The following is a 27,107-nucleotide window of genomic DNA, read 5'->3' on the forward strand; positions in this document are numbered from 1 at the left end:
TTTTGATAGTATATATATAGTTATGTACGTCAAAATTACATGGCTTCATATCTCCTACGAAATTCTTCATTTACTCGTATATATATCTTCTCTTTGTCTTATATAAGGCCCACTAGTTGTTAATATGGGCAAGTTTGGGTCCACACGGAATAAATTGATAGCGAAAAACATAGCTACAGACTTTGTTTTTGGTCCAACATCTAGGTTAACGGGCATTAAATGAGGAAAAAGAGGTGAGGAGAAATTTCTTAGACAGCAAAGATAAATAATTTATTTATTTATCTATTATTTTATTTTGGCTAAATCACCATTATTTATTTATTTATCTATTCTTATTCTTATTTTTGCTAAATCACTAAGGTGATAGCTTAATGGTACTAGAGTTATTCTTAAAAAAAACAGCCGAAAAAAATTATTAATAAGGGTAAGTCAAAATGACATCTGCAACATTTACGTGGACTTTCATAATGTAGGGTTGACTTTTGATAAGAATTATTGTCTCATTAAATTGTTGGGTTCTTGTTTTCCCTCCGTACCTATTTGACGCTTTACTCTAGAGGAAACATTCAATAAATAATGATGAAGAATTTGTAGTTTGTTATTTCATAGTTGTAAGTATTGAGCACGTAATTCTATAGCTAAGAATTAAGATAATCTTTTAAGAATGCTAGACAAATCAAGTTATCTATCAAATTTTTGCTACCAATAAATTTATTAAATTTTCAATCTATGAAATTTTAAAATATTTTCCTCTATATTACCAAAAACTAAATGGCCTAAACAGCAAAATGTATTTTACTGCCCATTTTTCATTCTTAATGGCTGAAAACATCTCCGGGTTAAAACAAACAAAGATGTAGAGTATAATGACTAAGAAATCATGTGTAGTTTTGAGAATGGTAAAAACCAGATATTTGTTTAACATAAATATTTTCTAGGAAAATTTCTTACGAGTTAACTTCTAGATACTAATCTCATGGTACCAAGCAAACAACAAAGAACCAGAAAAAAAAAAAAAAAAACAACACAAAGTGTGTATATATATATATATATATATATTGACATTATATTATAGGGAGATTTTTGGTACGCCTGGTGTATTAATAGACCGGATTTTCTAACCGTTAAATTTGCTTACATTTTTTATTTTTACATAATTTTTTGTAAATCTGACGGATATAAAACATGACTTATCAATATGTTGATGTACCGGAGATCTATATATTATAAACGACCAACATTTTGGTCCTACAAAGAAGGGAAACCCGTGACTACATTCATAGTACACCATGCACTGACCCACCTGAGTTTTGATCAAAGTCTGAGCCTGAGCAAAAAAGATGTAATTTGTAAGGAAGTCTTACAGTTTCTTGTATGGAATTATTAACTTTCGTACTTCTAAAGGGCCAAAAATGTAGTAATCCACGTTCAGTTTTTCAATTCTTTTTTATTGTTCATTGAAAAAAAAGTAGTTAATTTGTATACATTGGATCTCTCACTTAGAAATAATAACACATATATATTATGTTTTGTAGTTTGGGAAATTAAAGTTAAGGTAACAATATCACAGTTTTACAAAGCAACGTGAGAAGTTTTGGTAGTCTTTCGCTCAAAATATTTAGTTGTGGAGCTTAATTAATTGTCTTACGTAGAGGATAACATAGATTCAAAGATGTTAGTGGAGTTTGGAAATTTTACACTTGTAAAATTCGGTTGCCTAGTTTCGTTATAAAAGGGGGTGCTGTTTTTTTGTGAAAATTAGAAAAGGTGGAGAACAAACACAAATAGTTGAGATGTGTGTGATTTTTCTCTTATAACTTTTTGATTATAGTGCAAATACTATAGTGACTAAAAGAGGACGTGGTCTCAATTTAGCGAACCTCTATAAATTTTATGTGTCAATTATACTTGATTTCTTTTATTGCGATTTTATTATTCATGGTAATTAGAATTAAGGTGTCTAATTCTTAAAAAAAAAAAAAACAATTTAGAAGCTTTATAAACTAAGAATAGAACTGTAAATTAAATGACAAATCTCAACTGAGTTGTAGAATGTAGGGCTAAAATATAGCCAATGGAAACACCAAAATTGAGCTTGCAGAGTCCGAAGTTTTATCAGTCTCCATAAAAAAAAAAATTAAAAAAAGAAAACAGAAAATGAAATTTATTATTGTTGCTTCCCTTTAGGCTTTAGCGAAAGGAGTAGCTTTCCCCACTTTAAAATCATTGGGCCTCTTGCCGAATTTCATAGACCAACTTCTCTCAAAGTTTTGTTTTTAAGAGAAAATTACACATTCTATTTATTTTTTTAAGTACATAACTTATTAAAAATATTAATTTTAAAAAACTTTATCCCTTAACCAATTTAAATCTAAAAGATATAAATATATGAATTAATAGTAAGGGATACTCACTGAGATAGACATCAAACTAAAAGTGACCTTCATTTCAAGGATATTTTTAAAAAGGGAGAAAGAGGGAAATATGTCAAGACTTGACATGAATTAAAATTAATAGGTCAATACTTTATATAAGTTAATAAATAGGCTAAATTACTGTTTTCGTCCATAACTTGTCTGGTTATGAACCATAACTTGACAAGTTATTGTCCATAATTTACAGTTTTTGTCCTTAACTTGTCTGGCTACGAATCATAACTTGACAAATTTGTCCATAACTTATCTGGTTATAAACCATAACTTGACAAATTATGACCTATTAATTTTTATAACTAAAAATTGACCTATATACTTTCTTAAACTTTTTATATTGGCCTATTTTCTACCATTTCCGTTTTAAAAATTACCTTTTGTTCCTTCACAAAGCCCTTTTTCCATATCCAAAAGCCACTAGTACTCTCGGCTAAAGCCCAAATGGTCTTTGGATCATGTAAGCACCATTGAATTAAATATTGGGAAATTTTTAAAAATGTCAGGATAAAATAATAATATTTTATTTTTGATATTGCTGTTCAATTTATCTTAAATCATTAATAACTTGTAAGTTATTTTTTCGTAACTTACAGGTTATTTTTTGTAATCTGTAGGTTATTTTTCGTAACCTGCATGTTATCACTTGTATTTTGCAATTATTTTCAGTAATGATATTAAAATTATAGAGTGACATAAATAATAAAGTTAGAGAAAATCATGGTTAAACTTTTAAACTAGCCCAAAGTAAAAAGGTCATTCAAAACAAGCCAAGGTGAATGTAAACTAGTACATTTAAATAGTGGTTAAGGGAAGAACTTCTCTCTTTTCTCTTGCTGCAAGTTTGCTTTATTAAAGTTTTAACACTTTTTTGAAACTCAAAAATTACACAAAAGTATCTTTATGGTAAGTAGGGGAGTCTTTACGCTCGCAAACTTTTCTCTTTTGGATAATGAAGTGACTCTTTCGGTCGGATCATCCAGTTTTGCTTGATATTTCAGTTATTTTATTTTATTTTATTTTTTTAACAGCTGTAGTGGGAGACAGTCACAAGTTTGCCGCTAATGGCTTCATGACGTATGGGAGACCTATTACATGTCTAAAAAGGTAAAACGAGTTTCATCCTCGTTTCTTAAAACATATTCGTTCTATTTTTGAGTTGTTTTCTTCATGTCTCTTAGGTTCTAATTGTGTCTGACTTCTATGAAATAATAAGACTTCTACTATAGAGTACAAGAACATACATCAACCAAACAGCAGTTAAATGTCAAAATTTGACATGCTATATCAATGCCAAATTTAACACCATCGAATCCTAAACCTTCTCATTAGCATACTAATTTGCCTTTTGCATTGAAGATGCTCTTAAGATCTTATTTGGTACTGTTGTTAAAGCGTTTTGTTTTTTTTATGGGAAAAAGGGGATACGAGAAGGGGTAATCTTTCTCAAAGAAAGCATTTAGGGATTTTTTTTTTTTTTTTGGGTTTTTAGAAATCAAAGACGAATTTCATGAAATAGTGAACTTTAACTTTTTTTTTTTTTTTTAATGAAATTAGTTACCTGCCAGTGAAGTCTTCAGTTGTCAAATGCATGTATGCAGATTAGAGAAGGCATATGGAATATAAACATGTAAAAAGCCTAGATTAAAAACAACTAAAGGCTTGACATCCATATAGATGCAAACCATGGAATGTGTCGAGTCATTGCCCACATGTGTTACATCAAAAAGTGAGATGGAAAGTTCCAAATAGAACCATATTTGACTTGCAGAAAAAGGATAAACATCCACAGTACAGCAAATAAGTATACTGCAGTTGATGAAGCATATAAACAAGTCCCCACAAAGCCAACAGAAGTTAGTTGATTAACCAGAAACCTACACAGGTCAATTAAGAGCTTGGAACCACCTGGATGACCCGGTTCATCCTCCGCGCATATGTGCACCTAATTCACCAAACTGATCATCCGCTTCTTCTGTATCCTCTGAGGGGCGCACAGCATCCAACTTTTGTTTTAGGATTTCTATGGCATTGAGCACCAATTGAGAAGCTTTAATTGCACCAGTTGACTCCACGGTGAAAATAAAGCTGTCTTCTTTTGCAGTGATATCGACAAGCCCAGGTTTCCCCACGGCTTCAGCTTTCTTGATCGCTTCATCATCGTAGGTGTATGCCTCAGCATCACATACATAAACCTAAACAATAATTATACAATTGAACAAATAAACGACTATACATGATGACTCATAGAACAATAAAGTCATCACAATTTATCCCTTTTCAAGAGAGAGAGAAAGAAAGAAAGAGACAGAAAGCAAACAGAAACGAAGAATTGAGAAAATTTGGCAACCCAGAAAACAGAACTTAAAAGCATCTATACTACTTACTGCAGTTCATAAACCTCCACAGGACTTCAAAAATCAGAATTTGTCGTTAAAAATTTCCTGATCTTATTAACAATAATATACCCATGTTTCAGATTCGCCCATAAGATGCCTAAATACATGTCTCACACTCACATGCCTATGCCCTTTCTCCCCCTACGGACATTTATCCCCACAAGTCCAAGAACTATCTATGTTCACTTTCTTCTTCTATTGCCTTTTCCTACACAACAATAACAACAACAACAACAACAACAACAAGCCTTAATCCCAACTTAATTGGAGTCGACTATATAAATTTCACTTTTTCACGCAGCTTTGTTTGAAATTAAACTTTCCTGAAGGCCTAGATCTAGAATGTCTTTCTTAACTACTTTGGTCCACGTAATTCTTGGTCTACCCCTCCCTCTCCTAATATTAGGTATAAGAATATCCTCTCAAGCACGAACTGGTGCTTCTAGCGGTCTACGTTGGACATGCTCATACCACCTCTAGCGACCTTCGCGCACCTTATCTTCTATTGGTGCCACACCTACTTTACTATGAATAACTTTATTCCTTATATGATCCATTCTCGTATGGTCACTCATCCATTTTAACATACGCATTTCTACCACACTCATCTTAGATATATGTTGTCTCTTCATGGCCCAACGTTCACTACCATATAACATAGCTAGACGGACAGTCCTATAGAACTTTCCTTTCAACTTAATAGGCATCTTGTCATCACATAAAACTCCCGTAGCATTCTTCCACTTAACCCACCCTACCTTAATCTTATGTTGAATATCCTCTTCTATATCTTCATACTGCACTATAGACTCAAGGTACCTAAACTTCCTAGAAGCCTCAATCTCCACACCATCTAAATAAATTCAATCACTTTGATTATTTGAGTTACTAAACCTACAATGCATGTATTCAGTCTTCGTCCTACTTAACTTAAATCCCTTCGTCTCGAGAGTCTGTCTCCTCAGTTCTAACTTACGGTTAACTCCTCTATGTTCATTAACTAAAACTATATCGTCCGCAAAAAGTATACACCAAGAAACTCTATCTTGGATTTATCTTGTTAGCTCATCCACCATGATGGTGAAACGATAAGGACTAAGAGCAGATCTTTGATGAAGGTCGACCCAAATGGGAAACTTTGCCGTGTAGCCTCCAACAGTTCTCACACTTGTGACCACCCCATCGTACATGTCCTTAATTACCTTGATATACCTCACATGCACTCCTTTCTTTTCTAGCACCCACCATAAAACTTCTCTCGGCACCCTATCATATGCCTTTTCTAAATCTATAAAGACAATATATAGGTCCGTATTGGTTTCTCTGTACCTTTCCATCAGCATCCTAAGAAGAAAAATGGCTTCCGTAGTTGATTTGCCTGGCATGAAGCCAAATTGGTTACCCGATATGGTAGCTGTGGCCCTTAATCTCCTTTCAATAACTCTCTCCAAAAGTTTCATAGCGTGGCTTATTAACTTTATGCCGCTATAATTGTTACAATTCAGCACATCTCCTTTATTCTTGAAGATGGGGACAATAATACTTTTTCTCCATGCATCAGGCATATGCTTCTTCTTTAGTATCTCATTAAAAAGCTTAATGAACCACACAAAACATCTCCTAATGCCATCCAAACCTCCATTGGACTATCATCTGGCCCACATGCCTTCCCCTTGTTAGTAAAGTTAAGAGTTAAGACCTATAAGAAGCAAAAAGATGACCCTTTAAGGAGTCACATACCCACTCCACACCAAAAGCCCTCAAGCAAGTGGATTTTTATACGATAAATCCAGGCCAGTTTTCCATAATGCTGGTACAATTCATTTTACTAGCCAATCATTAATCAAGATAGATAATATGATTGCCATGACTATAGATAACACTGGAAGATAAAAAGGACAAAGAACAAAGAACCTGATGGGTTTCTTCATCAATATCAAACACTTTGGTAGGACTACTTTCAACCCAACTTCTTTTCTCCTCCAGTGACAAAGTCTCCATCAGCTCTTCATTGATTCGAATGTCTGGTTCATACATAAAAGTGACAGTTGCTGCAGGAGACCACTTGGCATGATCCTTGCCAATCCCTTTTCTGGCTATGGCTCTCAACCTCAGTTCTTGTCCGCGTCGTAATTTCACAATGATAATCCCCCTTTAATCACAAAAATAGTGAATTCAAAGGAGAATAATGATTATTTCTTCATCAACCATAAATCAAAATTACTACTTCTAAGACACCTTTACACGTGATGTAATTATTTAAGAGATTCTAAGCCCATAATTTCTGTATTTAATCAATCCACAAGGAAATTCCAATTTAAATACACAGAAATCTTATCAAGCAAAGTTCTTTTTTCTTTTAAACAATATAAGACAACAATACATTTCAAAACTATCACACAGCGAACAACATTCACATTATGAATTCCAAATATTAGGATTAGCATTTCACAACGAGAAAAAAGGATTTTAAGGAAGCTCTGTAACAATAGAAGACAATTATCTCTTTAAATCCTATTGCTAACTCCCAAGTCATCTTCAATGCAAAGCACTTCAATTTAGAGTTCACCAAATGTCATTTCAATTCCAACACTAAACACACACACACACACACACAGAACAGAAAAGAATGTCCAAAACGGAAGAATAATTATCTCCTCATAATCGAATTGCTAACATCTTAGTAGGTAAATTTAGGAGATTTATAGTCTCATATCTGATTTAATCAGCAAAACATCCACATTTTAGCTCACATAATTCTATTTGGCGAAAATACATTTGTTTCCAAACAATCACATTTCCAATATTTAGGGCTTGGCTTACATTTAGGAACAACGAAAAAAATAGCCTTACACTAAATGTCCGGAACATAAATAAAGAGAAAGAGAGAAGAATTACCTCTGGTCGCCGGATTCATCGCCGGCGGGGTCAGAGAAGTCGATGGGGACGACGGTGTGGTCGGCGGTGTAGAGGTCCTTGCTGGTGACGTCGAGGGTTTGGTCGGAGATGCACTTGGCGCGGAGGAGGAACTCAACGGAGCAGAACTCGCACTGGCCGTCGCCGTCGCAGGCGTCGCAGTCACGGGAGAAGCGCATGGACATGGCGCGGTCGCTGGTTAGCGGGATAAGGCCGAGGCGATGGGCGATGAACTCGTCGTTGAGAACGGAGGAGTTGACTTCAATTTCGACCAAATCAATGGCGATCGTCGGAACCTCCGCGATCATCACGCGGCGCAGAGCGTTGGCCATGCTGGCGTCCGTGTCTCGCAGCTCGAACTTCAAGTAGTCATCCTTCATCTCTCGGATCTTCACCTTCGGGAACCTCTGGTACGATTTTCCTTCCATTTCTGCTTTCTAGGGTTTCAATGGCGTCAATTCTCTCTCTCTCTCTCTCTCTCTCTCTCTGTGTTCTGAAGAGCGAAAGAGAAGGTTTACGCCTTCTCAGTGGAGAGAGAGTGATAAAAACCAAAAGAGGGTTTTGGCTCTTCCCTGGATTACGTGGCAGCTACTGATTCGTTATCGACAAGTCCCAAATTCCCAAATATTTTTAATTTTTTAGGGCAGCATTGCTCTGTATTTTTGGTGATGTGGTAATAAATTGATAATCGCCAAATTTTAGATGCAAAATTCTAATTGAGAGCCCTCAACAATCAAAATTTGAAAAATCAAAGTTTTTAGGATTTACAGAGTTTGGTATAAATTCTATAGTGCAAAAGAGAACCATATTTTTTCATACTAAGCTGTAGAATTTTCATTTTAATTCATGTAATAACCATTAACAATTTATCCTCATTCGAACACCGGCCATGTCGCGTTTGCATGATGGGTAGTTAGATATATAGAATAATCTTATAGCAATGTTGACATATAAAAAAATAAAATATTTTATGAATAGAAAAAAATAAAAATTATGATAATAATTGTTATATAATTTTGTAGCATAAAACATGAAAAATATTATTATTATTATTACTATGTTATTTATTACACCTATTTATTTATAATTTGGGGATTAGATTTAAACTTTGAGATTTTAGCATAATTGTCTCTGAACTTGTCGTGGTTTAACAGAACTTTTAATTAAGAAAATTAATTTCCGAACTTGCAAAAATGTTGTAATGCGACCCATTTTAGTAAATTTTCTCAATTTTTTTATTGGGTTTAAGAAATTAAAAATTGAGAAACTGAAAGATTTGTGTTACATTTGAATTGGAATGTCTAAATTTTTCATCAAACGTAGTTTTTCAACACTAATTTAACTCAATCATTGTCAAAATATGACATATTAGAACAATTTTATAAATTGAGGGGACACTTACTAAAATTAAAAGTTTGGGAAGCAAGTTGCTTAAACCATTTAAATTTAAGAGGTAAATGTGTAAAATACCCTTAAACTTTACACATAATTAAGCTCGACTCCTGTGTGTAATTATTACTAGGTATACAATCAAACATCTAATTTTACTATATTCAATTTCGCTCTTATACACATTGTCACGTGTAATTTTTACTATGGGCTAATTACACAATTATACGCTCTAGTTTTATTTTTTCCTTAATTCATCCCTTTATTATTATGTATTAAAAAGATATCATTTATATTTAAAAAAACTTAATTCGCTTCCAACTCTCACACCTTTTATGCATTAAAAAATGGGACAAAAAATTAAAAATGCCCCTAGAATAGTTTATGAAACATATTTGGAACATTTAAAGAACATTAAAAATTCTAAGACAGAATATGAAATTAAAAAAAAAAGATTTTAAATTTCACGTTTTTTTTTTCTAACTGTTCCAAATATATGTTGTAGAGATTTCCGTAAGATTGTTAGAGAAATAAATTCAGCTACATAAGGGTATTTTATTTTTTTCCCTTTTTTTCATGCATAACATACACGAGGATATTAATTAACCCTAGCACTAGATAAATTGTGAAAAAAACTAACACTAGAAGGTATAATTGGTTATTGCTTAATTAACCCTTTACATAAAAGTCGTGGAGCTTCACAAAACACAATCCGGTGGATTGTGGAACCCCTAGCAATGCTGACTTTATTAAGCTTTACCTTTTTAGAAGCGATTTTGGGAGAGTAAGAGACGATCCTACCATTTTATTTTTTATTTTTTTATTTTTTTTTAGAATAGAAGAGACGATCATATTTTACTTATATATATATATATATATATAAAGGAAACAATAAAAAAGATTATAGACAGTTAGAGTAATAAATGTGGGTGAGAGATTCCACCAATCGAGTGGAAGGAATATTAGAAAAACAGGTGTGTTCACACTTTCGCCTATGATTCTTTCCCCAATTTTCCGACACAAAATATGCTAAAATTTTGGCAAGTGAACACATATGGAAGCTTGATGTAGGGTTTCGGTTGTGCCTCCTTTGTTCGTTCAATTCGCTTCTTATTTTGGCTATAAATAGGAAACCAGCGGCAAGAAAAAGGTAACTAGGGCTCAATATTTGCTCAAACCAAAGAAAGAAAGAAGCCATTAACAATGCCGAAGAGAAGCCGGGATAATTTGATGGAGTTAAAGAGAACAACTCCAAAACAAGAAGTGTCCAACAATCTCTACGTCACTTTCTCAAAGAGACGCAAAGGCCTTTTCAATAAGGCCGGCACGTTGTGCGCAAAATACGGAGCCCAGGTCGCCGTCCTCGTCCTCTCTCCGACCGGAAACCCTTCCGCTTTCGGCCACACTACCGTCGAAGAAGTTCTCCAGTGCTACTCCCTCCGACAAATGATTCCGAATTACCCTTTCGTGATCGGTAATAACGGCGGCCTGACCGACAAACCCCGGGACCAGGTGCGACAAATTGAAGGGCTTAAGGCGAGGATAAAGCAGGCGCAGAATAGCGAGGGTTGTTCGCTGAAGAACTTGATGGCGTGGGTTGAGAGAGAGTGGGAGGCGTGCAAGACTGTGGAGGAGTTGGAGTTCTTGAAGCAGAAGTACTTGGCGCTGCTTGAAAATGTTAGAAACAGGTTTATGCGAAGCCCTAGTACTATTAATTATAATTATGCTACTTCTGCGGATCATCATGGCTTGTTTAATGTTGATGTTCGTCCTCTTTCCGTGATGGGTCCACCAAACGACATGTCGTATTTGTCGGAGAAGAAGTTTGCGTACCACCACTATTCGGGAGAAGAAGGCAACATTAAAAGTACTGATACTACTTCTGGTACTTATGTTCAGGAATCAATGGAGAATTGTTTCTGGGACTTCACTCATTACCAAAATTATTTGATCGGTAGTAACCATGTTGGAATGGCGAGTCATGACTGTGTCTCATTCCCATATGTTGGTGGTTTGTATGGTACTAATGGTCGTGATTTTTCTAATATGGATCAAGTCTTTTGTAATGGCGGTACCTCGATCTTTTAGGTTGGGGGGAGATGAAAACCGAATGGGTATCTGATAACATATTATTATTATTATGTAGTTGTAGTTAATTAGATGGCTAATTGTGTTCTTGGATAACATTATTGTCTCGTTTTTGTGAAGTGATCAATGCTATTTCTATTTCTAGTGTTTTAGCAACATCTTTGCTGTGTTATATACTTCCTACTCGTATGATTGATGTGACCAAAAACGTGTAATTAACTTTGTATTCCCATGGCAATGAGCCACAATTAAGTGATTTCTCATTAAACATAATCAACTAGTTTATGTCTGTATTTTTGTTTAGTAAAGGTAATAATGAGTACGACGTAAAAACAAAACACTAATTGAGCAGTTTAAAACTGTTAATGATGTGACAAAGACGTCAAATTTTAATATAGGATTTGAGTTCAAGAAATTAGTGTAAAATATTCATCGAATTGTCCTCGCAACAATACAGGGAACCGTTAGCGCAGATCGCCGGTAACTGCTGCTAATTTCTGCAATTTAATTATGAACACATGAAATAAGCAAAAAACGGAATAGATCGAATAAGCATTGAAAAAAAGTCGGCTCCTAATATATCTAATTTGCAGTAGACGCAGGCTTCATAAAAATGAAACCAAAGACAGTTTCAAAAAAAAAAAAACAAAAATGAAACCAAAGACAATCTGTACGAAAGTGTTGGGGGCGATCAGAAATTAGTTAATGCTATGAGTAGCGAATATATAATCTGAATTGCTGGTTATACACAATGATGGAGACAGGAGGCCGGGCCCACTAGTTTTTTTTTTTTTTTAATATAGTGGTTTTAATTTTAAAATAGTATGTATGTGTATAAATTAGACATAGTGCCTTTAAATTAATAGTTCTTTACATTTTATTGGGCTAACTATTTAAATTTTTAAAAATAAAATATTCAATTTTATTAAATCCACAAACATTAGTATAATGTTGATTAAAAAATTTTTTTTGATCTCCTGCTGATAAATTCGGACTCTGTCATTGGTTATACAAGAGTGTTAATCTACCAAAAAAGGACAGAAATAAAGGACTTTATCAATAATTTAACATTTAGTTACCATATCCTTGCAATATTGGTAAAATTTATGATGATATACATAATATTTCTTCAATGATAAAACAGATTATTGTTATACGACAAGGACTGACTCTCATTTTTAAAATTTCAGTCTGCTTTTTGGAGCTTATTTTGTTCAATTGAATCACGGCCATCCATCAAGGTTAAATCCTAGCAGATCAATGAACACAAATAATTGAAAAGCTTAAGTATATTTACAATTACGAGAGAAATCTGAAAATGCTATCATTAAAGTAATACTTTCTTATTTATGCTACTGTTGTAAATTTATCTCACGTAAATAATAATATACAAATTATTTTTTTATAATTTGCATGTTATCTTTTGTAATTAGTAGGTTATTTTTCATAACCTGCATTTTATCTTTTATAACCTGTAAGTTATTCTTTGTAACATGCATGTTATTTTTTCATAACATGTAAGTTATTTTTCGTAATAACATCAAAATTTTGTGTAGTTACATAAATAATAGAGTTAAAAAAATTTTTTTGGTTAAAATTGAAAATTTCTCCATTATTATTCATATGCCAATTCACAAATGAACATCTTCAGCAAAACAAATTACAATAATTGGACAGTCTTCTTGACTTCCAAGATCTTATTACAACTTTTATTCATTAAAAAAAAAATAGTATTCCTTTTCTTCATTTTGAGAATATTGATATTCATATATATATATATATATATAGGAGACAGAAAAAAAAAACTCCTTTTTTGCGGACAACCCCTTGGCCATCCAAACCACTAGAACAGCTCAAGCTCGGAAGCTCCAAAGAATCTCCAATATCACCATTGCCAACAACATCTTCAAACCTCGCAACAGCACAATCCGAAGCAAACAAACTCGAACTTTTAAACTCCCTATCGCCTCCCATGACTGGCATTTTCGCCCCAATATTCACACGGCTCACGTAATCCAGTCTGTACGTTTGGCCCAACACGCCACTCACTTGGTCACTCAACGAGAAGAACTTGAACCGGAGATCAAGATGAGCGAACGAATCCTCTTCGGTGACGATGCCATAGTTGTGAATCCGAGAGTCTTCTTCGGTTATGGGGATAACCTTTGCGGTTATCCGAAAGGTTGCTTCCACCTCGACCACGACGCTGTTTGCGCCGGAAACTCTTACGAAAGAAACACTTGGAACGCTCTTGGATTGCCAGCTGGCGCCTTCAGATTGGGGCAGGCTGATCGATTCGCCGTCGAAGGCAATGGCAAGGCGGTCGACCGAATCGTCCCACGCGGCGGTTTTTAGGGCGCCTAGGAAGAGTTTGTGGTTGCCGAAGAGGATTCCGATGGACTGGACCCAAGTGAAGTCCCTCCTCATGTTCGGGTTTCGCTTGCCGATGAAGTGGGCGTTGATGTGGAGATTGGGGTCGGAGAAGAGGCAGAAGGAGTGGTCTTTCTTGCCGTGGAAGTAAAAGGTGATGCCGTCGCCGCCTATGAAGCGAGGATCTTGGCACACTGTTCCTGGCTGATCACACTCTACAGTAGTTCACAAATATGCATTATAGTACTTAATTAGTTATAAGCTAGTGAAAGGCTACAAATACTACTCTACTAAGCAACGATGCTATATCAAATACAATGACGGAGTTAGAAAATATTTTCTGTAAAGGCACTATATAAAAAATTTGAAGATAATTTTTATTGTATAATGACATGGCACAACTAAAAATTTAAGGATAAAAAATCAAATTTCTTAAAGTTAAGTGGGGCACTTTTAATTAAGCACCATGATGCTCATCACTCTTTGAATGTAATATGATCACACTACCTTCTAAAACGTATAATTTTGTATAGTAGTTTGTAACAACAATATTTAGCACTTTTTGTAGTACAAATTTTATAGGCTGCAAAGGGTATATAACGAAGGCCTTTAAAAGGATAAAAAGAAGAATTGGGTTGGGAGGGACTTACTGCAGACTGGGTTGCAGGTCTCACAATCAATCTCACAGCCACCAGGGCAAGTGCTTGGACATACATGTTCCGTGTTGTAACACTTGGGATAATTCCTGTTTCTGCACCTAGCTTTTCTGGCTCCTGAAGAAGAAGAATGATCGGGAGTAGGCGAGGGAGTAGGCGGAGATGGTGAAGGATAGGAAGGAGATGTTGGTGAGGATGGCGTCGGAGATGTTGGAGGCGTCGTTGGAGAAGAGGAGGATGGAGTAGTACTGGTTGAAGGCGTTGGAGTAGATGGTGATGGTGTCGAAGGTGTTGATGGTGGCGGCAATGTTGGAGTAATGCTGCTAGGAGGTGTTGAGAGTGATGGGGTAGAAGGCGTTGGATATGGTGTTGAAGGTGTTGGTGATGAGGGAGTAGTGCTCGGAGAAGTTGGAGTAGATGGTGATGGTGTTGAAGGTGTTGATGGTGACGGTGATGTTAGAGTAGTGCTAGGAGGTGTTGAGGGTGATGGGGTAGAAGGCGTTGGATATGGTGTTGGTGATGAGGGAGTAGTGCTGGGAGGTGTACCAGATCGTGTTGGAGGCAATGATGGAGTAGTGCTAGGCGGTTTTAGAGAGGGTGTTGTTGGTGATGGTGTGGAAGGTGTTGAGGGTGATGGTGATGTTGGAGAAGGAGTTGATGGTGTTGGAGTATAAGACGCTGTCGGGGTAGTGATAGGAGGTGTTAATGGTGATGGGGTAGATGGTGTTGGAGAAGGTGTTGATGGTGGTGTTGGAGTGGTGCTAGGAGGCTTTGAAGGAGTTGTTGGGGTAGTGCTAGGAGGTTTTGATGGAGATGGTGTATACGGCGTTGGAGACGAATGCGAAGGCGTAGAAGGAGTGGTAGGTGTTTGTGAATAAGGAGTACTCGAATCAGTCGGAGGAGGGCTCGAGGCTCCAACACAAATGGGTTTGCAAGAGGCACATTCCACCGTGCACTGGTTAGGGCAAAACTTGGGGCAAACATGCTCCAAATTGTAGCAATGCTTATATTTCTTTATCTTGCAGGTCGCATGGCTCGGGTTCTTGGCGATTCCCGGAGGAGTTTTCGCCTCTGCAATTTGCAGCAACACTAGGAGGAGGATTGGAACGAGGAGGTGAGATTTGGTCTCAGCCATATTTGGCGCAGATTTCTTTGGAGGCGTTTAGAGAATTGCATGCCTACTATTTCGGATCACAAACTTGATTATGCCTCCTTGATAAATAAGCCACTATTTCACTTGGTTCCTTAACAAGTCAAATCATCTTGATTTCTACTATATTATTCATTCTTTAGTTTATCATTTTACTTTTGGGGCTATATATGTTGCTTTTCGGCTGAAATTGGCATCGCTTGGTAGCCAAAGCAAAGAGTAACGCTTTTAGCAATTGCTAGGAGTTATTACGAGTCTTTCTTCTCCATGATATTGTTAAAAATTAATTTTGAGATTTTTCAATTAATGTAATAGTTGAACTTTTGTTATGATGTCCAGGCTGTTTCCCATTTCGCATTTAATGTTACTCTAGAATTTTCTACGTGGTTGTATTCCTTTCTTAAGACTGTAAGTTGTTGTCTTCTGAGATGCCCAAGTAATACAACACACCTTTTTGTCTTCCCCTGCTCTCTCCTCTAACGTTTTCTCCAATTTATTTTACTAAAAAATCTATCAGTGGTATCAGAGCACAATTTCTATTTTCCTGGGTTATATCTCTTTGTCTTGCTACCAAATGGCGACAAACCTAAATACTCTGTTCCAATACTCTCCAAGTCAAGTTCCCATTTTCGATGGAGAGCACTACGACTATTGGTGCAGTCAGATGGAGACATTCTTCATTTCACAAGATCTATGGGATGTGATTGAAGAAAGCTATGAAGAGCCAGCAAAAGGGCAAGCTGCTTCATCTTGGACAGAGACCCAACAAAAACAATACAAGGAGAACGTGAAAAGGGATGCTAGTGCCTTACGGTACATACAACAAGGGGTGAGCAAAACTATATTTCCCAAAAATTTTGGCGTTAAAAGGGCAAAAGAAGCTTGGAAAATTTTACAAAAAGGTTTTCAAGGCTCAGGCAAAGTCATTGCCATCAAACTTCAAACTTTATGGACAGATTTTGATAATCTGACCATGAAAGACACTGAAAATGTACGAGATATCTTCTCAAGGGTTTCTGAGATAGTCAATTTGATCAGAAGTTGTGGTGATGTGATACAAGAGGAGAAGATTGTGCAGAAAATTCTGAGAAGGTTGACTCAGAAATTTGAGCATGTTGTTCCAACGATTGAGGAGTCAAAAGATTTGTCTACATACACCGTGTATGAGTTAATGGGTTCTCTTGAAGCCCATGAGAAAAGAATGGCCAGATTTACCGAACCACCATTGGAGCAAGCCTTCCAATCACAGTTGAACGTTGCAGACAAGAAGAATGAAGAAAGAAAGAGAAGACCCAATGACCAGAATCGGAATTTCAAACCAAAAGGCAAAGCAAGAGGCAACTGGAAGAAAAATCAGCAAGGGCAGTCCACTTTAAAAGGCGGCAACAAAAATTCTGCTCGGTGTCATATATGTAAAAAGAGCAACCATGAAAGCAAAGATTGCTGGTTTAGACAATACAACTGCAATGATTCAGACCACCTGGTTATAAATTGCCCAAAGAGACAGAAGAATGAAGCCAACTTTGTGGAGAGTGACGAATCTTCTGAACAACTATTTTACTCCTGCATGAATACTCAAGAAGAACAAGACACTTGGTATCTTGACAGCGGGTGTGGTATCTTGACAGCGGGTGTAGTCGCCATATGACGAGGATAAAGTCCAGCTTTGTCTACTTGGATGATTCATTCAAATCCAAAGTGAAGCTTGGAGATGGGAAGTACGTGGAAGTGGAAGGCAAAGGAGACATCACTGTGGAAACAAAGGGAGGTACTTCTAAACTAATTAAAGATGTGCTGTATGTTCATTCTTTATCTCAAAACTTGTTAAGCGTGGGTCAGTTAATAGAAAAGGGATATATGCTCACATTTGATAGAGATAAATGCACAATAATTGACAAGAAAAGGAATCAAATAATAACTACAGTATCTATGGCCTCCAATAGAGTATTTCCATTCTCTATGACACATAACGAAAATCTTGTCTTGAAATCTGAAGATATAGATGAATCCATGCTGTGGCACATGAGATATGGGCATTTAAATTCTGAAAGTTGAAAGTTATTGAGAAGACAGGATATGGTGATTGGGCTACCATCTATTGACATAAAGGGGAGAATTTGTGAAGGTTGTGTTTATGGTAAAATGCACATATTGCCTTTTCTAAAACTTCTTGCAGAGCTTCAGCTCCGCTTGAATTAATACATGCTGATATATGTGGTCCTACCAGGACACCTTCTTTGAACAATAGAAGATATTTTCTTCTCTTTGTCGATGATTATTCGCGGATGATGTGGGTTTATTTTCTTGAACAAAAGTCTCAAGCTTTCTCTATGTTTCTTCAATTTATGGCTCATGTAGAAAGAGAAAGTGGGCATGTCATGAAAAGCTTGAGAACTGACCGCGGAGGAGAATTTATTTCCAAGTCCTTTTGGAATTACTGCAAAGAAGAGGGCATAAAGAGGCAACTAACAGTTCGACAAAGTCCGCAACAAAATGGCATTGCGGAGCGGAAAAATCGAAGCATTGTGGAAGTTGCTAGAAGCATGTTGAAAGCTAAAGGTTTGCCAAACACTTACTGGACAGAGGCTGTTAATACAGCCATATATCTTCTAAACAGACCACCAACAAAGGCTGTCCAAAATATGACTCCCTATGAAGCATGGTTCCGTCGAAAACCAAAGGTTGACCATCTTAAGATCTTTGGTTGTGTTGCGTACCATCTCGTTCTTCCTCAAAACAGAGAAAAATTTGACGAGAAGGGAGAGAAATGCATCTTTATTGGATTTAGTGATCACTCAAAAGGTTATCAGCTATACAATCCTAATGCTTGAGAGTTGGTAGTCTCTAGAGATGTGATTTTTGATTAAGAAAAGGCTTGGGAATGGAATAATGAAGGGCGGGATTCTCATACAACACCATTTGTGACTAGTGAAGTGAATTAATTGACTTCACCTAGTCAAGAAAATTTGTCAGCAAGTCTAAGTTCTCCACCATCACAAACTCAAAGATTATCCGTTTCATCAACTTCGGACTCTCCTCCAAGAAACTTACGTTCTTTGAGAGAAATTTATGAATCGTGTGATGTTGTATTTGCTGCTAGTGAGCCACAAAACTATGAGGAGGCTGCCAGAGAAGAAGTTTGGGTGCAAGCTATGAATGAAGAAATGAAGATGATTGAGAAGAACAACAGATGGCAGCTTGTTGAAAAGCCACCTTCTAAAGATGTTATTGGCTTAAAATGGGTTTTCAAGACAAAGTTCAATGAAGATGGTTCTGTCCAGAACCATAAAGCACGTCTTGTGGCCAAGGGATATTCTTAACAACCGGGAATTGATTTCAGTGAGACCTTCGCACCAGTTGCTCGTATGGAAACTATTCGAACTTTCTTGGCTCTTGCAGCTCAACTCAAGTTACCGGTTTATCAACTATATGTGAAGTCGGCCTTTTTGAATGGAGAAATTGAAGAAGAGGTTTATGTTGAGCAACCACCAGGATATGTGATAAATAGGCAAGGAAACAAGGTGTATCGACTCTAAAAGGCTCTTTATGGATTAACGCAGGCACCAAGGGCATGGAACGGCAAGATTGATAATTATTTTCAGATACATGGTTTTCAAAGAAGTCCAAGTGAGCCTTCACTGTATGTGAAGACACAAGGTACAAACGATTTTCTTATAACTTGCCTTTATGTGGATGACTTGATTTATATGGGCAGTAATCTTATGATGATTGAAGATTTCAAGAGAGCTATGATGAGCAAATTTGAGATGACAGACCTTGGGCTTATGAGATATTTTTTGGGAATGCAAGTGAAGCAAGAACATGGCAGAATCTTTGTCTCTCAAGAAAAATATGCTGCTGATTTATTGAAGAAGTTCAACATGACTTGCTGCAAAGCTTCTCCTACTCCTATGGCAGTTAATGAAAAACTTTCAAAGAATGATGGCAAAGAGAAGGTTGATGAGACTATATATCAGAAGCTAGTTGGATCACTCATTTATCTCACAAATACAAGGCCTGATCTTGTTTATTCTGTAAGTGTTGTTTCAAGATTTATGAGTGAGCCTAGCAAACTTCATTTTGCTGCAGCTAAACGTATTTTGAGATATGTGCAAGGAACCAAGCACTATGGTGTTTTATTCCAAGCTGAAGAAGATAGCAAACTGATTGGATTTTCTGATAGTGAATGGGCTGGTTCGATAGATGATCGGAAAAGTACATCTGGCTATGTTTTCTTTTTGGGAACAAAGCCCATTTCCTAGTCATCAAAGAAGCAAAGTACCATTGCCTTGTCCTTGGCTGAAGCTGAATATATTTCACTGTGGAGCAGCGTGTGAAGTAGTATGGCTCAGAAGAATTCTCAAAGATATGGAACAAGATCAAGTTGGTTCAACTGTGCTTTTCTGTGATAATATGTCTGCTATAGCAATGACCAAGAATCCTGTTTTTCACAGTCATTCAAAGCATATTGAATTAAGACACCACTTCATCAGAGAGTTGGTTAACAAAGAAGAAATTGAGTTAGCCTTCTGCAGAACAAGTGACCAAGTGGCTGATATCTTCACCAAGTCAATTCCAACAGAGAAGTTTATTTACTTTTGAGAGAAGCTGGGAGTGCTTGATTTCTCAAAATTAAAGGGGAGTGTTAAAAATTAATTTTGAGAATTTTCAATTAATGTAATAGTTGAACTTTTGTTATGCTGTCCAGGCTGTTTCCCATTTCGCATTTAATGTTGCTCTAGAATTTTCTACGTGGTTATATTCCTTTCTTAAGACTGTAAGTTGTTGTCTTCTGAGATACCCAAGTAATACAACACACCTTTTTGTCTTCCCCTGCTCTCTCCTCTAACGTTTTCTCCAATTTCTTTTACTAAAAAATCTATCAGATATTGGGAAAGATTAGGCAGGCAAAAGATGTTGCACATTTCATGCATGTTGAGACTCGTCCATATGGGACCTCGATAAGGCATGCATATACAACCTAAACCAGAAAAAGAAAAAAAAAACAATAATTTTTTTTTTTTTTTAAATGAACGTAGCTTTTGAAAGACATTTTCTTGAGTGCAATTTTCGTCTTTCGTTGAGTTGGCTTTACAACTGTTCAGTTGTTTAGCCATTGTTTGCGGGTAAAAACAACATAAAAGAAACCACAAACTCTTAAATCTGACCAAGTTCAATTCCCACATTCATTAGAAGCAAACATCAATAGCCTCGCTAGCGCAATTAATGAGATACCGTCACAGCAATTTATTCTGATTATAAATATATTGAGTACACACTAGTAGTGTAACATCGACTTTGAAGCTGAGTAAAAGTTGTGAAAGTAAACATATATGTAAACTATCCCTTTCTTTTCTTTTCTTTTTGTAGAAATAATGTAAAATTTCTTAATTACTTGTGTATATGCATATATGTAGGCAATGAAAAAATGCATACAAAAAATGGCGAGAGTTTTATAATTTGGAGTTCGATAATGCCAGAAGTGTTCATAATTGGGTTAGTGGAAAAAACCATCAATGAAACAAGAAATGTTCACATATTTATAAAAGAAATGACATGCATGAGAATATAGAAAAAGCTGACAAACAAAAGAAAATATTTGAAAAAATTTATAAAAGAGCTTTAGTCAATTTGGCGGTTTGAAATTCCTAAAAGTAAAAACTTAACGGGTTTAATTTTAGTTGCTGCCGTGGTTTGCCTCCTTTTCTTTGTTTTTCTATTTTTTAATTTTTTTAATTTTTATTTTAAAGATGGTTTGCCACATTTCAGTTCTCTGAAATATGAAAAGTACATTTTTCTTCGGGAAAAATAGAGATCATATAGATCGCCATCTTCAACGTTGTTGTTGTTGAATGGCTTGGATAAATATGAGAAGTGACTACCTTCACAATACAGAATTCTCCCTGTATTTTTGTTCAATTTAGAACCGTAATGTAATCATATATAGAAAGATAACATTAATTAAACCAGTTCTTCTTGGTCACCCCAAGCAGCGACTTGCTATCATGTATCAACACCCTGTACTACTCTCCTCTATACAAGAAATTCTCTAGACGGTGTTAAAAAGCCATTAAAAGATTGATAGAACATTCAAATCATTGTTATATATACACGTATTGAAAAGATGAAGCAACGATAAAACAAAACTACAACATTAGAATAGACCCCACTTATGGCACATGGCAAGGACAATTCCAAATGACATTTTGAAATTAAAGAGTGGAGAAAGACCAATTGTAATGCTTTACACACAAAAGGAGAAAAAAAGGATTTCATCTAATGAGATTGCATCTTACCGGCGATCCTTCTGAACCAAGCAGCTTCAAGGGTAAGCAATGGAGAGAATATATTCCAACTTGGATGCCGTCGAGCTTTAGACCTTCAACCAGAATGATGTCCTGAGGCATAGAACACAACATTATTCTCACTAAGAGCATCCAAAATTGATTGTTTCCCAGTTCAAATCAGCATTACCAAGCGTTCCTTGGAGAGCAACATTAAGGATGATATTATCATAAATGTCACTGCAATTTTTATCAATCATACCTGACCTGAACTAAAATTGACGCAGGAAAAAGGAGAGAAGAATTAGCAGCCTTGCAAATGAATGTTTTAAGATTATGATGTTTATGAAATTGTTCTATTATAATAATCCTAAGTCTAAGAGGTTACAAAATAAAACGTTGCTAAATAGCTTATTCTTAAACAATGCAGGAGACTGATAGATTTTTTAGTAAAAGATATTGGAGAAAACGTTAGAGGAGAGAGCAGGGGAAGACAAAAAGGTGATGTTGTATTACTTGGGCATGTCAGAAGACAACAACTTACAGTCTTAAGAAAGGAATACAACCACGTAGAAAATTCTAGAGCAACATTAAATGCCAAATGGGAAACAGCCTGAACAGCATAACCAAAGTTCAACTATTGCATTAATTGAAAAATCTCAAAATTAATTTTTAACATTCCCCTTTAATTTTGAGAAATCAAGCACTCCCAGCTTCTCTCGAAAGTAAATAAACTTCTCTGTTGGAATTGGCTTGGTGAAAATATCAGCCACTTGATCACTTATTTTGCAGAAGGCTAACTCAATTTCTTCTTTGTTAACCAACTCTCTAATGAAGTGGTGTCTTAATTCAATATGCTTTGAACGGCTGTGATAAACAGGATTCTTGGTCATTGCTATATCATACATATTATCACAAAAAAACACAGTTGAACCAACTTGATCTTGTTCCATATCTTTGAGAATTCTTCTGAGCCATCCACAAACTGAAATATATTCAGCTTCAGCTGAGGACAAGGCAACAGAACTTTGCTTCTTTGATGACCAGGAAATGGGCTTTGTTCCCAAAAAGAAAACATAGCCAGATGTACTTTTCCGATCATCTATTGAACCAGCCCATTCACTATCAGAAAATCCAATCAATTTGCTATCTTCTTCAGCTTGGAATAAAACACCATAGTGCTTGGTTCCTTGCACATATCTCAAAATACGTTTAGCTGCTGCAAAATGAAGTTTGCTAGGCTCACTCATAAATCTTGAAACAACACTGACAGAATAAACAAGATCAGGCCTTGTATTTGTGAGATAAATGAGTGATCCAACTAGCTTCTGATATATAGTCTCATCAACCTTCTCTTTGCCATCATTCTTTGAAAGTTTTTCATTAACTGCCATAGGAGTAGGAGAAGCTTTGCAGCAAGTCATGTTGAACTTCTTCAATAAATCAACAACATATTTTTCTTGAGAGACAAAGATTCTGCCATGTTCTTGCTTCACTTGCATTCCCAAAAAATATCTCATAAGCCCAAGGTCTATCATCTCAAATTTGCTCATCATAGCTCTCTTGAAATCTTCAATCATCATAAGATTACTGCCCATATAAATCAAGTCATCCACATAAAGGCAAGTTATAAGAAAATCATTTGTACCTTGTGTCTTCACATACAGTGAAGGCTCACTTGGACTTCTTTGAAATACATGTATCTGAAAATAATTATCAATCTTGCCGTTCCATGCCCTTGGTGCCTGCTTTAATCCATAAAGAGCCTTTTGGAGTCGATACACCTTGTTTCCTTGCCTATTTATCACATATCCTGGTGGTTGCTCAACATAAACCTCTTCTTCAATTTCTCCATTCAAAAAGGCCGACTTCACATCTAGTTGATAAACTGGTAACTTGAGTTGAGCTGCAAGAGCCAAGCAAGTTTGAATAGTTTCCATACGAGCAACTGGTGCGAAGGTCTCGCTAAAATCAATTCCCGGTTGTGGAGAATATTCCTTGGCTACAAGACGTGCTTTATGCTTTTGGACAGAACCATCTTCATTGAACTTTGTCTTGAAAACCCATTTTAAGCCAATAACATCTTTAGAAGGTGGCTTTTCAACAAGCTGCCATGTGTTGTTCTTCTCAATCATCTTCATTTCTTCATTCATAGCTTACACCCAAACTTCTTCTCCGGCAGCCTCCTCATAGTTTTGTGGCTCACTAGCAGCAAATACAACATCACACGATTCATAAATTTCTCTCAAAGAACGTATATTTCTTGGAGGAGAGTTCGAAGTTGATGAAACGGATAATCTTTGAGTTTGTGATGGCGGAGAACTTGGACTTGCTGACAAATTTTCTTGACTAGGTGAGGTCAATTGATTCACTTCACAAGTCACAAATGGTGTTGTATGAGAATCCAGCCCTTCATTATTCCATTCCCACGCCTTTTCTTCATCAAAAATCACATCTCTAGAGACTACCAACTCTCGAGCATTAGGATTGTATAGCCAATAGCCTTTTGAGTGATCGCTGAATCCGATAAAGATGCATTTCTCTCCCTTCTCATCAAATTTTTCTCTGTTTTGAGGAAGAACGAGATGGTACGCAACACAACCAAAGATCTTAAGATGGTCCTTTGTTGGTGATCTGTTTAGAAGATATATGGCTGTATTAACAGCCTCTGCCCAGTAAGTGTTTGGCAAACCTTTAGCTTTCAACATGCTTCTAGCAACTTCCACAATGCTTCAATTTTTCCGCTCCGCAATGCCATTTTGTTGCGGACTTTATCGAACTGTTAGCTGCCTCTTTATGCCCTTTTCTTTGCAGTAATTCCAAAAGGAGTTGGAAATAAATTCTCCTCCGCGGTCAGTTCTCAAGCTTTTAATGACATGCCCACTTTCTCTTCTACATGAGCCATAAATTGAAGAAACATAGAGAAAGCTTGAGACTTTTGTTCAAGAAAATAAACCCACATCATCCGCGAATAATCATCAACAAAGAGAAGAAAATATCTTCTATTGTTTAAAGAAGGTGTCTTGGTAGGACCACATATATCAGCATGTATTAATTCAAGCGGAGCTGAAGCTCTGCAAGAAGTTTTTGGAAAAGGCAATTTGTGCATTTTACCATAAACACAACCTTCGCAAATTCTCCCCTTTATGTCAATAGATGGTAGCCCAATCACCATATCATGTCTTCTCAATAACTTTCAACTTTCAGAATTTAAATGCCCATATCTCATGCGCCACAGCCATCTATATCTTCAGATTTCAAGACAAGATTTTCTTTATGTGTCATAGAGAATGGAAATACTCTATTGGAGGCCATAGATACTGTAGTTATTATTTGATTCCTTTTCTTGTCAATTATTGTGCATTTATCTCTGTGAAATGTGAGCATATATCCCTTTTCTATTAACTGACCCACGCTTAACAAGTTTTGAGATAAAGAAGGAACATACAGCACATCTTTAATTAGTTTAGAAGTACCTCCCTTTATTTCCACCGTGATGTCTCCTTTGCCTTCCACTTCCACGTACTTCCCATCTCCAAGCTTCACTTTGGATTTGAATGAATCATCCAAGTAGACAAAGCTGGACTTTATCCTTGTCATATGGCGACTACACCTGCTGTCAAGATACCAAGTGTCTTGTATTCATGCAGGAGTAAAATAGTTGTTCAGAAGATTCGTCACTCTCCACAAAGTTAGCTTCATTCTTCTGTCTCTTTGGGCAATTTATAACCAGGTGGTCTGAATCATTACAGTTGCATTGTCTAAACCAGCAATCTTTGCTTTCATAGTTGATCTTTTTACATATATGACACCGAGCAGAATTTTTGTTGCCGCCTTTTAAAGTGGACTGCCCTTGCTGATTTTTCTTCCAGTTGCCTCTTGCTTTGCCTTTTGGTTTGAAAGTCCGATTCTGGTCATTGGGTCTTCTCTTTCTTTCTTCATTCTTCTTGTCTGCAACGTTCAACTGTGATTGGAAGGCTTGCTCCAATGGTGGTTCGGTAAATCTGGCCATTCTTTTCTCATGGGCTTCAAGAGAACCCATTAACTCATACACGGTGTATGTAGACAAATCTTTTGACTCCTCAATCGTTGGAACAACATGCTCAAATTTCTGAGTCAACCTTCTCAGAATTTTCTGCACAATCTTCTCCTCTTGTATCACATCACCACAGCTTCTGATCAAATTGACTATCTCAGAAACCCTTGAGAAGAAATCTCGTACATTTTCAGTGTCTTTCATGGTCAGATTATCAAAATCTGTCCATAAAGTTTGAAGTTTGATGGCAATGACTTTGCCTGAGCCTTGAAAACCTTTTTGTAAAATTTCTCAAGCTTCTTTTGCCCTTTTAACGCCAAAAATTCTGGGAAATATAGTTTTGCTCACCCCTTGTTGTATGTACCGTAAGGCACTAGCATCTCTTTTCACGTTCTCCTTGTATTGTTTTTGTTGGGTCTCTGTCCAAGATGAAGCAGCTTGCCCTTTTGGTGGTCTTCATAACTTTCTTCAATCACATCCCATAGATCTTGTGAAATGAAGAATGTCTCCATCTGACTGCACCAATAGTCGTAGTGCTCTCCATCAAAAAATGGGAACTTGACTTGGAGAGTATTGGAACAGAGTATTTAGGTTTGTCAACATTTGGTAGCAAGACAAAGAGATATAACCCAGGAAAATAGAAATTGTGCTTTGATACCACTGATAGATTTTTTAGTAATGGAAATTGGAGAAAACGTTAGAGGAGAGAGCAGGGGAAGACAAAAAGGTGTGTTGTATTACTTGGGCATATCAGAAGACAACAACTTACAGTCTTAAGAAAGGAATACAACCACGTAGAAAATTCTAGAGCAACATTAAATGCCAAATGAGAAACAACCTGAACAGCATAACCAAAGTTTAACTATTGCATTAATTGAAAAATCTCAAAATTAATTTTTAACAGAGACATCACAATATAACCTACCCTGTTCTGTTGGAAAGCATAATGACTAGGTAGAGCATCAACATAAGCAGCAGTAGACAAGTAATCAACTCCTGCCATTAAAAGCAGAAAATGTTGTCAAAATTTGCATACATTTAAGCGTCAAAGCAACTTAGACATCAGCATCAGCTCCAATGAAGTTTTCTGATCAGGATACGAAAGGCGACTATATATGGAACTTTGAAAATTTTAACATGGGCAAAAAAACGCTACAAGACTATCAATATATCAACTATTACTTGAAAGATTTTCCGCTTATTGCTCATACTACATAACCAAGGAAAACTTCAATAGCCTCCCAAAAGGCCATAGTTTCATATTGTTATTTGTTGGCATAAAGAGCCAAAAATGTAACCAGTTACAGATACGCGGTACTGGCCATCATGAGGCCACAGAAAGAAAGTAATAGATAGTTTCCACGTTACTAATATATATATATATATATAT

At 36.2% G+C, this 27,107-nt stretch overlaps 2 protein-coding genes across 2 annotated transcripts; both read right to left on the reverse strand.

The window, feature by feature from the left end:
• Positions 1–4,073: 4,073 nt before the first annotated feature.
• Positions 4,074–8,257, reverse strand: LOC21410072 (DNA-directed RNA polymerases II, IV and V subunit 3). Its single transcript, XM_024173187.1, has 3 exons — positions 7,727–8,257; positions 6,743–6,980; positions 4,074–4,624 (listed from the first exon to the last, which is right to left on the reverse strand). Exons 1-3 carry the CDS (start codon positions 8,170–8,172, stop codon positions 4,352–4,354), a joined length of 957 nt encoding a protein of 318 aa, XP_024028955.1. The 5' UTR covers positions 8,173–8,257; the 3' UTR covers positions 4,074–4,351.
• A 3,428-nt stretch (positions 8,258–11,685) lies between these two features.
• On the reverse strand, positions 11,686–15,382 carry LOC21410074 (nuclear pore complex protein Nup214). The gene is made up of 3 exons (XM_024173151.1): positions 14,242–15,382; positions 13,028–13,806; positions 11,686–11,718 (listed from the first exon to the last, which is right to left on the reverse strand). Exons 1-3 carry the CDS (start codon positions 15,380–15,382, stop codon positions 11,686–11,688), a joined length of 1,953 nt encoding a protein of 650 aa, XP_024028919.1.
• Between the last annotated feature and the right edge of the window lie 11,725 nt (positions 15,383–27,107).

Source organism: Morus notabilis, unplaced genomic scaffold, assembly GCF_000414095.1.
Source record: "Morus notabilis unplaced genomic scaffold, ASM41409v2 Scaffold45, whole genome shotgun sequence".
NCBI classification, from domain to species: domain Eukaryota; kingdom Viridiplantae; phylum Streptophyta; class Magnoliopsida; order Rosales; family Moraceae; genus Morus; species Morus notabilis.

Bases quoted from the DNA above. Each gene is read 5' to 3' on its own strand.
- LOC21410074 (XM_024173151.1), bottom strand. From the start codon at position 15,382: ATGGCTGAGACCAAATCTCACCTCCTCGTTCCAATCCTCCTCCTAGTG. The intron at 13,807-14,241 runs GTAAGTCCCTCC...GAACTACTGTAG, and splicing joins GACCTGCAACCCAGTCTGCA to AGTGTGATCAGCCAGGAACA. The intron at 11,719-13,027 runs GTTTTTTTTTTC...ATTAAATTGCAG, and splicing joins GGGTTGTCCGCAAAAAAGGA to AAATTAGCAGCAGTTACCGG.
- LOC21410072 (XM_024173187.1), bottom strand. From the start codon at position 8,172: ATGGAAGGAAAATCGTACCAGAGGTTCCCGAAGGTGAAGATCCGAGAG. The intron at 6,981-7,726 runs GTAATTCTTCTC...TTGTGATTAAAG, and splicing joins GATGAATCCGGCGACCAGAG to GGGGATTATCATTGTGAAAT. The intron at 4,625-6,742 runs GTTCTTTGTTCT...ATTATTGTTTAG, and splicing joins TTGATGAAGAAACCCATCAG to GTTTATGTATGTGATGCTGA.